General features: G+C 47.5%; 1 protein-coding gene across 1 annotated transcript in view; it reads right to left on the bottom strand.

Annotated features, from left to right (window-relative positions):
• Positions 1-14,585, bottom strand: part of ARID4A (AT-rich interaction domain 4A) — an 89,605-nt gene that overhangs the window by 7,056 nt on the left and 67,964 nt on the right. Inside the window, exons 21-23 of the mRNA XM_053254231.1 lie at positions 13,412-14,542; positions 4,603-4,707; positions 3,518-3,730 (exon numbers count right to left, since the gene is read on the bottom strand). Coding sequence (XP_053110206.1) covers positions 3,518-3,730; positions 4,603-4,707; positions 13,412-14,542 — 1,449 coding nt within the window. The remainder of the gene's footprint in view (positions 1-3,517; positions 3,731-4,602; positions 4,708-13,411; positions 14,543-14,585) is intronic.

Below are 14,585 nucleotides of genomic sequence, written 5' to 3'. Positions count from 1 at the left end.
GAATGGCCAATTTTATGCCTGAATGTTTGGTAAAACAGTGAGATCGAGGGGTAGGTAGAAACCTTGGGCGAGGAAGAGAGCTCAGTTCTATTCTGTAACCTGACCTGATTAGATCTAGTACCCATTTGTCCCCAATAGTCTGTTCCCATATGTGAAAGAACTTTGTGAGGCATCCCCCGAGCGCAGGCATTCCTGCGTCAGAATTGCTGTTTTCCCTGTTGTTTTCCTTGGTTGAACGATTGTCGGTTACCAAAATTCTTGGTGTGGAAACGCTGGCGGGACCAGACTCCTCTCTACGATCTGAAGTCTCTGTCACGCCCTCTGAATGCAGGACGAAAGGAACAAAATGGCTGGAATGCTACGGAACGTAGGTCTATCTCCTTTTTTAGGTGCGGTTGGCATAGCTTTCCTTTTATCTTTTGCTTCCACCAGCACATCTTTAAGGGCTGCATCCCCAAAAAGTTTGGAGCCGTCGTAAGGCACCGCTGACAGGTTAGCCTTAGAAGTCACATCAGCTTGTCAGCCTTTAAGCCACAGGTGGCATCTGCCCACAACTGCGGCCGCAGAAGCCCTGGATGAAAAACGCATAGAGTCCATAGTAGTGTCTGCCACGAATGCCTGGGCTCGTTGGAGCTTCACCAATTGTTGCCTTAAACGGACTGGGTCAGAGGGAGTCTCATCTAGCAGGTCGTTAAGCCACAACAAACTGGCCCTTGCTGCCATCGACGCCGCTGCAGCAGATCTTGTTGCTAGCGATGAATTATCGTGCACGCGTCTGAAAGCCTATTCTGCTTTTTTCTCCGACAGGTCCTTCAAGGATGCTTCCCCATCTCGTGGGATCAAGGAGCCGGTGACCAGCTGGACGATTGGTGCATCTGCGCTGGGCGTTTTGAGCAGGTCAGTGCTTTCTTTTTGGAACAAGTAAAATTGTGTAGTAGCTGGAATAGCCTTCTTATTCAATGCTGGCGCAACCCACTCCCCTTTTATTAGCTCTGTAAAGCAATCTGGCATGGGTAATAACATATCACGTGGTTTACGTTTTGGAAAAACTAAATCCCCTTTGTGGGTTTGAGCAGGTTCAACATCCCATTTAGACTGAAGTGCAATAGTAGTAAGGACCTTAGTCATAAACGGATTAAAATCCTCTGGAGTAAATAAGCGTTGAGATACCTGTGCAGGTTCTAAATCCTCTATGCCAGACCACTCACCATCCTCTTTATCAGGGTGTGGGTCCTGATCCGGATCCTGTCCACCTCCACCCAATGGTCCAATATCCCCAGTATCATCCAAATCACCAATAGGCACTGACTTTTCCATGGGCTTATTTGCCTTGGGTCTAATCTCCTTGGGAGTAGGGTCCCCAGATTCCTGCCCTGAAAGGTCTGATGAATGTATAATAACGGATTTCTTAGAATGCTTTTTCTTTTTTGTTAAGTGCTTTTTCTTTTGCTTAACCTTTCTAGGTGAAGTTGCTGGGGAGCTTGACTCAGATGAAGTCTCTGAGGAAGGGGAATGGCGCCTACGCTTCTTAGTCTTTTTTGCCTTGCTTGTAGGCTTTAGTTGAAAAACAGTATCAATAATGGCATTTTTCAGCCAAGCTTGCTACTCTGGAGGTACAGACCTGGGTATAGCCTGAGCACCCAATTGACTAGCCCTCAGTGAGGTAATCTTTCCAGACCCCCCTTCCCCGTGATCAGGGCTCACCACTGCTGGGTCGGGCTGATCTCTGCTGCTCTTCTCCTCCGTTTGTGCACTTTTGGCGGGCTTTTCAGCGATCGATTTCTCACAGCCGCCATTTTGTCTCCCCTCAGAGTCGCTTTTTTGTGCCGCAGTTACAGCTCCCCCGACCATTGCCTTCAGCTCAGCTTGCATGGGGGGAGGTTCTGGAAGCGGTCTAGCAACGCCCACCTTTAATCTAGAATTTAACAGATCGAACGTGGCTTGATCTTTACACTGCCTTGTTACTGCTGCTGAAAGCGCTGCCGCAGAGCTGCGAGTCAGGCGCCTCAGCGGCGGCTCGCCTTCCTGCTCCACTGTAAAAACTGCCCAGGTCGCACTGCATGGAGACGAGAATAGCTCTGGGGCCTCTCGCTCTGCCCGCTCGGACGGTTGAGAAACCGCCAAGAAAGGAACAGGGAGGTGGGAGACTTTCGTGGGGACTGCCTGCTCTGTACTAGGAAGCAGCAAACCAGGTGCCCTTCTTCCTTTTGGAAACTCCGAGTTTGCCCGCCCAGCCGGCACTAAAACATGTAAAATCCTCCCTGTGTACTCCATACACTGGAGACAGATTGGAGGTAGCAACAAGGGGGGGAGGGGACGAAGGAGGAGAGGGTGGGAAAACGGACACCACAAAAACGACAAAGCTTTTCTTTTTTTAAAAAGACGAATAAACTGACTTATGAACAATGACAATTATAAGGGCACCACACAGCAAAGGACCACAGAAAATAGCGTAGGACAGAGGGATATAAGCAAGCAAAAATATATCCTGCCAGGAGCAATGCAGGACTATAAGAACTGGGGCGGGGTTATTCCTGTCAGGCTCTAATGGCTTCTATTAGTTTTGTTACATAGTCCTGACCAGGAGCACGTGACGAGGATAACCCAATGAGATGCCTTGATAGCAGCAACCAAGAACTGCACCATCTATTCTACTGAGTGAGGTTAAAAACAGGCAACCAAATACATCTGTAGCCCTATTGACACATGATGTACAAGACATCTATAGTGTACACAAGAACAGCAGTACCCATCCTGACTGAATTTGAGTGGCCTGTATCCAAGTTCACTTTTGAAAAAAACAGGTACAGTCATTCACACAAACACATGTACAAGTATCGATACATCTGCACAATAATCTCTGAATAGGGCTTACGTGTTTTAGAATACAAACACTTTTTTCTCATTGTATTTATAACTGAAACAATTGGGGCAGGGATAAGGGTGGGTGGAGAATGTTACTGGAACTGGATAGGGCAAAGACAAATTTGGTAATTCCAACTATACCCTTTTAAAGAAAGGAGGGGGGGTAGGGGTAGGAAGAGCGGCATACATGCTAATCCAAACATATTACTGAAACAGAAATCCCACTGCAATCAACAGGGTTGTTTTCCAACTTCCTACTGACTCTTCAAACCTACCATGGAAGCCCAGCCACTGCAAACAACTCTGGGGGATTTTCTCGAGTTCATGTTCCGTTGACTTGGGCAATGACCAAGTCTGCCAGGTCTCCCCACTGCTGCACATGAACAGGACACAAGCCTTGAATGTACAAACTGCTCTCTTGCAGCTCTAGACTGCAGAAGACAGACAGTGGCAGTCCAGCCGTCTTTCAAGGAAATTTACCCAACCTTCTTGCAAGAAACCACAGTAAGAACTTCCAAAGAGCCCCAGGGCTTTGGAGAACAAAAGAGTAGTAAGAGCCAAGAGCTGAAGGACTACATCTATCCTACTGTGTTGCATCACCCTATTCTGCTCCACCACCCGCCACAAAATATGTATCTTATTCAGTGCTTACTCAGCTGGAAGCTCCATTTATATACTCTGGGAGAAACATTCTGATGGTTCTTCTCTCTCTGCTTGTCCTTCTCCCCATCTTTGATATGAGGGGATATCACTCTAGCAGGTGATCGAGTGAGCTTCTGTGGCTTGGACACACCCACATGTTTTGCTGGAGTACATTTGCTTGAGGCATCTAGGGCAGGAAGATCTTCGCTGTCACTGCTTTGTCCTGTAACAAGACAGCATTTGGCACTAAGCAAAGATACATTTAGATTAGCCTATTCTTCCACATCCAGTGTGGTTAAATGCAGATTTATCAATTTCATTATATGCCCAAGAAACCATGGAACATCCTTCCAGTTTTTAAACTTAATAATGATCTTGAGCATTTTTCTATTTTCAAAGCTTAAATCCTGCCATTTTTCATGCAATGCTCAAGGCAGCTAACAAAAAATTAATACACACCCATGATAAAAACAATTCACCAAACACTGAGCAGCAAGTATAAGCAATCCTAAAAGAACCACATTAGTCAGGCCAAAGGCATGCTGGAACACAAGGTTTTCAACTGGGGTCAGCACTCCAACATGAGGAGTTCAAATATAATTGTTCGAAGTGTTCCATCGCATTAATGCTACAATCCTTACAACAGCTTTGCCAAGTAAGCTAGTACTATTCTCCTTCTACCGCACGCGAGGGCACACAAAAACCAGCTCATGACTCAAGATGAGATCCGAATTGGATACTTCCCCACTCACATTCAAATCAACAAGTGAGAGACAGAAGGTCCCCAATTCCAAGTCACGCCTGAACCATGAAGGGAGATTTGAGTATCACTTTTCTGGCCAAGGAGTTTGTATAGAATAAAAAACCCAAAGCCACAAAAATGTGCCACTTGGAGGAAAGGTGGAATATTGAATAAAATAATGTAATTCAACAAAGCAGAATACATTTTCACCTAAATATAAACTCCTAACACATACAGAAGCTGGTCCTCAGCAGGTTTAGTCACAGATCGAAGTTCAAGTTCTAGGTTTCTCTTTCTATCACATCGCTAAGGTAGAGTGACTGATGCAGAGCAGAATCCCTTCCACAACATACCTGTCCCATTCTTCTCATTTTTGGCTACTGTATTTGCTCGCTTTGGGGTACGCTTTTGCTTCTTTGCCAGTGAGCTGCTACTGTTATCGCCAGGCCTTTTTTGACCTGAAAAATAAAATGAAAAGGCATCTTTACATTTAACATTCTTTAGGATCAGGGCCAGGAGACAAAGTCTTCTTAAGGGGCCTCCCATCATGTACATAAAGCGCACATGCACCCCAGTACCCTAAGCCATGCCCCCTGCATCTGACATCAGACGCAAGGGGTGGGGCAACCAGCATCTCCCTGCCACTGTCCCTGCCCACCAGCATCTCACTGCCGCTGCCCCTTAACTGTTAGCCCCCAGTGGTTGGCTAAGCCAAGCGGCAGGTGCTGTGGCTGCAGGCTTGGCAGGCCTTTCCTCTCCTCTCTGGCCGGCCGAACTGTGCACCTGTGCAATTCAAATACAGACATCGCATGCACGTGATATTACAAGCATGCGACATCCATATTTGAACTGCGCAAGCACACAGTTCGGTTGGCTGGCCAGAGAGGAGAGGAAAGGCCCGCCAGGCATCCCCAGGGCCCACCACCGGTGGGGGATGGCCTGTCCCACTTGGTTCACCCCACCCCCCACCCCCGGAGGCCAATAGTTAAGGAAGGGGAGGAGGGCCAGCGGCAGGGCAGGGGCAGCAGGGTGGCCGGCTTGGGGGCCCCCTAACCATCTGGACCCAGGGACATTTGTCCCAGTTTGTCGAGTGGGTGTTATGCCCATGTTTAGGATCAGATTTGACAATTTTCTACTGCAGCAGTTGAAAGATTTATCTTATCCCAAGATTTTCTTCATATTCTCCTCCTATGGCCTTCTTGCAGAGAGGCAAAAGGTTTTGGGGTTTTTTTTATTAGCCCATAATCTCCACCTTCTAGAACTTCTTTCTTTAGGATGGTCAATTTTGAGCCTTCGTCTTGAGGCTTCTCAGGTTCAAACCCTTTTTGTTCTACTATGCCAAACTAACTAAAAGGGAGAAGCAGTAAGAACAGCCCTGCCAGATCAGGCCCAAGGCCTAGCTAGTCCAACATCCTGTTTCACACAGTGGCCCACCAGATGCCTCTAAGAAGCCCACAGGTGAGAGCTGAGGACATGCCCTCTTTCCTGCTGTTACTCCCCTGCAACTGGTATTGAGAGGCATCTTGTCTCTTAGGCTGGAGATGGCCTATAGCCCTCAGACCAGTAGCCACTGATAGACCTATAGAAACCTAATAGATCTACTGACCTAACAGAAACTTTGACAGTAATGTCACTACTCAGACGTAAACTTGCAAGATATAGATGACTCTTGTAGTGCTCTTCTCATTAGCGGACCTCTAATATATTTCATCCCTCACAACTATAGGTTTTCTAGGATTTCACCCCAGAAGAAAGCCTTGCAACACCATCATTCCTTCCAACAGGGAACTTAGGTGACTGAGTACCTGGTCACTTGGGAAGCAATATGGGGCCACCCAAAAATAAGATACTTGTTTCTATATACCTTGAGCATAAATAAAATAGAGAAGTTTGAAAATTTAAAAACAGGTTGCTTACCTGTAACTTATGATCTGGATGAGATCCGTTGTAGCCATAAGGAATGGGTTCTGTGCCTGTGCAGGGACCTCGTGGGCTGATTGAATAGCTCCTCTTGATGCCCCGCCCGCCTGCACGTGCAGTGATGAGTCGTTGAAAGTAGCGGTTGGGGCGTCTCTCTCTCTGTTTCTCGCAGATTGCCCACAGTGACAATCCGCAAGATGAAATGTATCCCGCCTCCAACTAACACTGCAGCAAGGATGGCTCGGGAGGGACTTATGACTACAACAGATCTCATCCAGATAATAAGTTACAGGTAAGCAACCTGTTTATCTGGATTGAGATCCACTGTAACCATAAGGAATGGGTGATTAGCAAGCTCTTCCTCCTGGAGGCGGGTGCAGTTGACCCGAAGCTTAAGCTAAAACCTTTTTAATACAATTCTTCCAAAATTTGCCTCCCTCGCCATCCTCAAATTTATTGTGTAATGTTTGATGAATGGTTGTTGAGAGGACCATGTGGCCGTCATGCAGATATCTGACATCTTGATGCCTGACAGATGGGCTGCTGACGCCGCATAAGCTCTAGTGGAGTGTGCACGCACCGTCCTGGGCGGTGCGACCCCCTGACATTTATATGCTTGGAATATAATAGAGGTGTGCGCAGAGCTGCGGTCCGGCACTGGGGTGGGAGGTTCTAAGAAAGTACGGGGGGGCTTTACTTACCCCCCAAACAATGGCACCATATTCTTTTGAGTAAGCGGGCGGCATACCTTGTGCGCCTGCGCAAAAGGCTTCCTAGAAGCCATTTGCAGCGCAGCCGGGGAAGGGGACGGGGTCGGCAGGGGAGTTCTCCTGCCGACCCCTTGAGAAATGGGAAGGGAAGGGGTGGCAGGGGTCTTGGGGCTGCACAGGGGGCGGCCGCCAGCCGATCTGGGACATTGAAGAGCCGGGCAGCAGGGACTGGGAGATACCCTGCTGCCCAATTGAGAATTGAAAGGAGACAGACAGAGCCACGCCAGAGGGGGAATGAAGCGGGCGGCAGGGAGGTATGCCGCCCGCTTACTCAAAAGAATACGGTGCCGTTCTTTGGGGGGGGGTAAGTAAAGCCCCCCCCCGTACTTTCTTAGAACCTCCCCCCCGAACCAAAACCACCCGTGTCCGGACCAGTCTGGAGGCCTTTAGAATGGCCTCCGAACCGGTCCGTGCACATGCCTAGAATATAAGTTCCACTAACCAGTGGGCAAGGCGTTGGCGTGATATAGCATGCCCCTTATATTTCCCCTTGTATGAAATAAAGAGTTTCCTACTCTTCCTGAAACTATGGGACCTTTCAAGGTAATACAGGAGGGCCCTCTGCTAGGGGTGTGCACGGAACCGCCACACTGTGGTCCAGCACTGGGGTGGGGGGTAGCTTTAAGAGCGGCGGGAGGGTTTACTTACCCCTCCCGCCGCTTTCCCGCTCTGGCGCCATAATTGTAGGAGTAATTGGGGAGGCAGGATACCTCCCTGCCTCCCCTTCCCCGATCTTGCTCTACAAAAACTGCCAGTAATCCTTTGTGTGCGCGCGCAAAGGATTAATGGGAGTTTTTGTAGAGCAAGATCGTGGAAGGGGCAGCAGGGAGGTATCCTGCCGCCCCAATTACTCATTACATTACAGTGCTAGAGTGGGAAAGCGGCAGGAGGGGTAAGTAAACCCTCCTGCCGCTCTTAAAGCTACCCCCCACCCCCGGACCGAACCACCCAGGTCCGGGTCCATCCCTACCCTCTGCACATCCAATGAGTGGAGTGCCTTTTCTAAAGCTGTCTCTGGGTTCTGGAAGAAAGTAGACAAGATTATCTCCTGATTTAAATGAAAGTCAGTCACCACCTTTGTACGGAAGCGAGGATCTAGTCGCATCACCACCTTGTAAGGATAGAATTGAGTGTAAGGTTTAACCATGCGAAGAGCTGTCAGCTCACTCACATGCTTTGCTGACGTGATTGCCACCAGGAAAGCTGTTTTCAGCGTAAGGAGCCTAAGGGTTGCCGATGCCAGAGGCTCAAATGGCTGTTCCACAATAGCTGACAACACCAAAAACAAGCTCCTCTGCTCAATTGGCTGTCGTATAGGTGGATACAAATTGTTGAGGCCTTTCATGAAATGTTTGGATTCTGGATGGGAAAAAACTGTTGAATCATCCCAATCTTTATCCTTTGCTGAAACTGCAGCCAGATGTAGTTTGACAGAAACATTGGCCAATTCTTTCATCTTCAACGAAATCAGGTATAGTAAAACCTCCTTTGGAGTGGCACGCAAGGGCTTGATCCCTCTCTCCCTCATATAAGTCCTATAACGCTTCCATTTACAAGCATAACTGCGCCTCGTGGTTTCACGCCTACTGTTTAGCAGGATATCCTTCAGAACCTGATTCTCCAGGCCGTCATCTTCAGGGCATGAACTTCAGGATGTAAGACCTTTCCTTGTTCCCTCTGTAACAGGTCCGGTGCTCTTGGAAATTTGTGGAAAGTGCCCCATGACAATTGCAGAAGCGGTGCAAACCACGGCTGGCACGGTCACCATGGGGTCAGCAGAATGCAGTTCACTCTGTCTCGAATAACTCGCGCCACTGCTCGCCCTATTAGTGACAACTGAGGAAACAGATACAACAGTCCCACACTCCAGATGTGCTGGAACGCATCCCCTAGGGACCCCTGTCCTATGCCCGCATGAGAGTAGTAGTTGGCACATTTTTTGTTGGCACAGCTCGCAAACAAGTATTGAAGGGACCCCCCAGTTCTCGAACACTCTCTGGAGATGTTCGGTGCCTATCTCCCACTCTTGCCTCTGGCCGTAATCGGTGACCCTGCTGAGGCTGTCGGCTAAGCAATGGTCCACCCCCTTTGTGTGGAGTGCCACTGGATAGACAGAATGATGTTTTGTTTTATTGATTGATTGATTGACTGGATTTATATACCGCCCTTCCAAAATAGCTCAGGGTGGTTTTTGTATGCACAAAATGTATGCACCAATTCCATATTTTTTGGGTGAGTAGACACAGTGACAGAGAGACCATTCCCCCCAGTGGTTGATGTAGGCAATTGCCATCGTATTGTCCAATTGCACTTGAACATTTGTCCCCCTGGGCAACTGTTCGAATGACCTCAGGGCTAGGAATACTGCCATCAGCTCTAAGTAGTTGATATGCTATTGTGTCTGGGGTTGCATCCATGTGCCCTGGATGCAGTGGTCCATGCCCCCCATCCCGTCAACGACGCATCTGTTGTCACCCAGTGGGTGGGGGCTAACGGTGCGAATAGTACACCTTGTGTTAGATTGCGTTCCTCCATCCACCAGCATAAACTGTTTATAACTACCTGTGGCATAGTCAAGTGTATGTTTTTACTGCCCACACTGGGGCGGAAGTTGCGGAGGTACCACTGTTGCAGCGTGCACATGTGCAGCCTCGTATACTGGACAGTGGCGGTACAGGAGGCCATCAGGCCTAGCAGCTTCTAAATCCACACTGCTGGTTGCCATGCAGTGTCCACAAACTGACAGACCAAACGGGAGAACCATATATTGGTATATTTGACTTCCCACAGTGAACCTGAGATATTTGTGGTGGTTCTCCTGGATGCCCACATGGAAGTAGGCATCCTTCAGGTCTAATGTTGCTGCCCATGTTCCCTGGACCAAGAAGGGCAGAATAAACTGCAGTGTTGTCATTCTGAATTTTCTGGTCAATATGTTAACAATTGAGACCCCTTAGGTCCATTATTGCCCGGATTCCATTATCCTTCTTTGGAATCGGGAAATATCGGGAGTAATAACCCAATAGCCTGTTTGCCCACTGCACTGGAGCAATTGCTTGCTTTTCTAGCAGCACTTTGATTTCCTCCTCTAGTATTTTCGTGGCAGGTGTGAACTTCAGTCCCGAAAACGGAGGCTTGGTCTCGAACTCCAACACATAGGCCGTCTGAACTATCCGCAAGACCCACTGATCCAATGTTATATTGTGCCATGCTTGGGCATGGCTTGCCAGTTTGATGGTATTCCTGGCAACTACCGGACCAATGGCAGGGGACCCGGATAGGTTGGCTGTCAAAGGTGGTATCAGGCCAACAATTTTTGCGAATGGATGTACAACTGTGTGCAGTGGACGAACATTCCTGTCGAAAGTTTTGTTGAGGAGTGTCCTTAGTTTGACATTCTGTATTTCCTTTTGTTTTCTGATTATACCCTCTAGACCGTTGATAGGGTCGGTATTGTCTCCTGAACTCTTTTCTGTCCTGGAATCTATTGGTCCTTTGACAAGAGTAGGAGCAGCTCTTTGACGCAGTACCAGACTCACCCGAGGATGTCATAAAGGTACGTGCAGTAAACTTAGACTTCTTCAAGGTCTCCATCGAAGTGTCTGTGTCCTCATGGAAAAGTCCTTTTCCATCAAATGCCAGAGATTCCACCCTGTCTCTCATATCCTGCTGGAGTGAGGTGGAATGGAGCCAGGCATGCCTGCGAATACTTACTGCCGTAACCATCGTGCGAGATTCCGTCTCAGCCAAATGCTTAAAGGCGCTCAATTGCTGCCTAGTTACTGCCATTGTCTTCTCACAGGTTTCATTAAATTTCCATTGAAATTCTTCTGGTGTCATAGATGTAGAGTCCTGTAACAGGGCATCCCACAATAAGTGATTATATCAGGCCGTGCAGGCCACATAGTTAGCAATACCTATTGCGAGACTAGCTGTACTGTGAATTTTCTTCCCATGACATTTATCTTTCGCCCTTCCTTTTCCACAGGTGTCGTATGGCGCTGCCCACCCTTGGACGTAGAGGCGCAATCCGCGACTAAGGAATTGGGTACTGGATGGCGGAGCAAGTAAGCATTGTCTTCCTCACATATTCTATACAGATTTTCTAGGCGTTTAGACATAGGAGTTGTAACATGCAAGACCTCCCATGCCGCTTTAGCCACCTTACTGATAGCAGGAATCATAGTCAGTGTGACTGGATGAGACTTAGACAGTCCCATCATATTGTAAACCGGGTCAACTACATCCGCATCTGGGGATTTTAGGTCCATTCCCAGTGCTTCTACGATATCCCTTATTAGGGCGTTATATGCCTTTAATTCCTCTGCTGGAGAGGTAGAAAGCCTAGGAGGCACATCTGACGGAGGATCTGACCTCCGACTTACTGATCTGACCTCCGCCATCAGATTCAGAACTCACATCCGAGTCCTTTTCCATGTTACAATCACCTGGTGAGGATGGTGGTTCTGAAGGTGGAGGGATTGACTTCCACTTTCTCTTGCCACTTGGTTTCTCCAGAGGTCGCTTGGTCGACTGTTGGAGCTGCGGCTGTTGCTGAAGATGTGGTTGTATGATCACCAGTTGAAACTGTGGTTGTACAACCGGTGGTTGAGGCTGTGGTTGCATAACAGGTGGCTGTGCCTGCATAGTAGGAGGTTGTGGCTGAAGTGGTGCTTCTTCCCGTATGTGTGCAGAGGGTACCTGCCGTGATCTCCAACGGAGGTAGTCAGCATAGTCTCCTGGCAAAGTATGGCGGAAACCGCAGGTGTGGGTTGGTTGCACCGAAGGTACACTCTGATGCTCTAAGTGTTGAAGCACATTTTAATGTTGAAGTACATTCTGATGTTCCAAACATCAAACAAGCTTCATGGTAATTTGTAGATGGGAGTTTAGCGCGGCATTTAATACACCTTTTAAAGGTCTTTTTCACGTCCATTGTCCGAAAATCGGCAAATGAAGCCTTCATCAAATCCGTCAGTCTGTCACACAAATTCAGTCCAATGTCCGTTCCAAGTCAAGTTACAAAGACAAACGATCTTTCACCAAATCAGTTCCATAAGAGCAAATCAAAATCCAGTCCAAACTTTAGGTCAAATCCAAGTATTCTAAATCTGAGGAGCTACAGCTATGAGGTGCGATCGCTAAGGCGGTCGAAGAGAAACAGAGAGAGATGCCCCAACCGCCACTTTCAATGACTCAGCACTGCACGTGCAGGCGGGCGGGGCATCAAGAGGAGCTATTCAATCAGCCCGTGAGGTCCCTGCACAGGCACAGAACCCATTCCTTATGGTTACAACGGATCTCAATCCAGATAAGTAGGGTTTCTATAACACACACTCCCTCCCTCCAACATGGCCCTGTGAGTTTTGGGATCTACAGAAAGTTGAGGGTACAAGACAAGTTGTCATTTAAAAAGGAAAAAAAATACACAGTAAAATTGAAGGTAGGAAGAGCGAGGGAACTTGCCAGCTCTGGCCCCTCATAACAAACTACTTTGGTCCTGTGGGATAGAGCAGGATAAAAACATAAGCACACACACGCACGCACACACTCACTCACTCACTCACTCACTCTACAGTACTCTAGTATAGGGGGGCATGCATGCTATGAGGTTAAACACACTGCACTACAAAAGTTATTTCAAGCAGAAAGGAACAAAGACACCCATTCCATTTTCCACTGTACAGACCATCTTCTGCCTACTATACAATGTTCCATTTCAGATCTAGCACCAGACCAGACCGAAATCTGACCCTCTAGTGACCTGCTGCCGGCTAGGAAAGGCATTTGGAATGGGTAAGGGCGGGGAGGTGTATTGTTCCCTCTTATCCCTACAAGGCCTCCATATATGACCAGGGTCATGTTCCAGGCTGACTCAAGTCCTGAACCAGAGAGCTCTTCTTAGGAGATGGAGATTTGCAACGAGAGTCCTCACTAGTTCTCCATGACCCCAACAGCAAGCCTTTAATATAGCCACAAGCTTGCAGCTGGATGCAAAGACAAAGATGCAACATACACTGTAGTTCTAAGGGGCATGCACCTACTATTTCTGCAGCTTCTGATCATTACACATTTAATGTTTTAATTCACAGAAAGATTGAGGTTTCAATGCCAACTCACCTCAATCAATCTATTTTAGGTGCATACAATTTACCAAAGTTTGATCTCATTTTCAAAATGTGGAGATGCCAAACTGCAGCTGACCTGTAACTACCACTCATTTCAATACTTTTAGCACCCCACTCCCGATGTTTTCTTGTTAGTTGCCTGGGCAGGTTAAACATGAATCAATAAATGAAAAACACAAGGAGATCTGGAGTCAGCCTCAAAAACCCACCAATAAACTAGATTTTACTTTTGAGTTGTTGCTGCTGACTCTTTGGCATTGTCAGTCAACACACCGTCACCACAAGGACTAGAAGCTTTTCAAAGATCATCAAAACAGACTTTCCATATATAAAGAGATATTTACCCTTCTCTCCCATCTCTCTTTCTGGAACTGCTGTGCTACAGTTGCTGGAAGTGGTGCAAGCCTCGAAGCCATTGGCAGATTCGCTCTCACAGAGACCTTCCTGAGACTCTTCAGCCACACTGTCCACTTCAATAGTGATATCACTTTCACTCTTTATGCTCTGTGATTCGTCCTGACTGAGGGCCAGAGGTGAGGCTACAGAAAAGTTCGGCTGGGCCACAGGAGGTAAGGCAGGTGGGTTTGAAGTGGGAGTGCTGGGGCCTGGTTTTTCTGCTACTGAGTTTTCAGGACTGCTTTTGTCTTTTTCATCAATGTCGTCCAAGTCCACTTCATGGCACAAGAGGGTTTCAGGCCCAATCTGAGGCATTGAATCATCTTCGTCCTTCAAAGGGGTGCTGTGGTTTTCCTCCAAAGAACTTTCAAAGTGCTCACCTCCCCGAACATGGAGGCGCTGATCTGATTCTGCCACCAAGGACGGCATTTCTTCATTTTCGTTTCTGAGGGAGTCATCAGCACTGAAATCCTTACATTCCTCTGTCCCAGAAGTTTTGCTTGCCCTCCCATCAGACACAATATTTGGCACATCTATCTCATTCTCTAGTCGCACCCTTTTGTCAGGCGATGGATACTCTACTGTTCTCCTTTTCAAAAGTGTCTTCTCTTTTGCACTGGAGTCCATTTCATTCTCAGAAGTGGTGCTCAGACCTTTACCATCCAAAGAAGGCTTCTCTAATCGTTCAGATTCTGCAAGAGGTTCACTTGTTGCCTCTTCTTGGCTTAGAAGTGTGATTTTTACATTCTCTAAGGAAGAATCTTTTGCTCTGCTCCTTCGTCCTTTTCCTTTAGGCGATTTTTCTACCTCTCTCTTGATTTCTTCCACTTGGTCACTTTTGTTTCCAAAAATCTGAACCACTTGCTCACTTTCTTCAACTTCTAGTTTCAAAGTTTCTAAGGGGTGGACTTGATTCCTGTCATTTTCTTTCAACACATGCGAGATCTTTGGGATTTCCTCATCAGGTTTATCAACTGTTAGTTTCTCATCTTTTTCGAGTTCGAAATTGGCTGGAGAAAGCTCTTCATTTGTATTCTTTTCAGAAGCTTCATCTGCATCGCTGTCAGATGAGTCAGAGTCTAGCAAAAACATAAATTGATTAAAGAACAGGTTATGAGAATA

The sequence above is a fragment of the Hemicordylus capensis genome, chromosome 1 (genome assembly GCF_027244095.1).
Source record: "Hemicordylus capensis ecotype Gifberg chromosome 1, rHemCap1.1.pri, whole genome shotgun sequence".
In the NCBI taxonomy this organism is placed as follows: Eukaryota; Metazoa; Chordata; class Lepidosauria; order Squamata; family Cordylidae; genus Hemicordylus; species Hemicordylus capensis.
The sequence above is the reverse complement of the archived record's forward strand: the minus strand, read 5'-3'. Positions and strand labels throughout refer to the sequence as shown.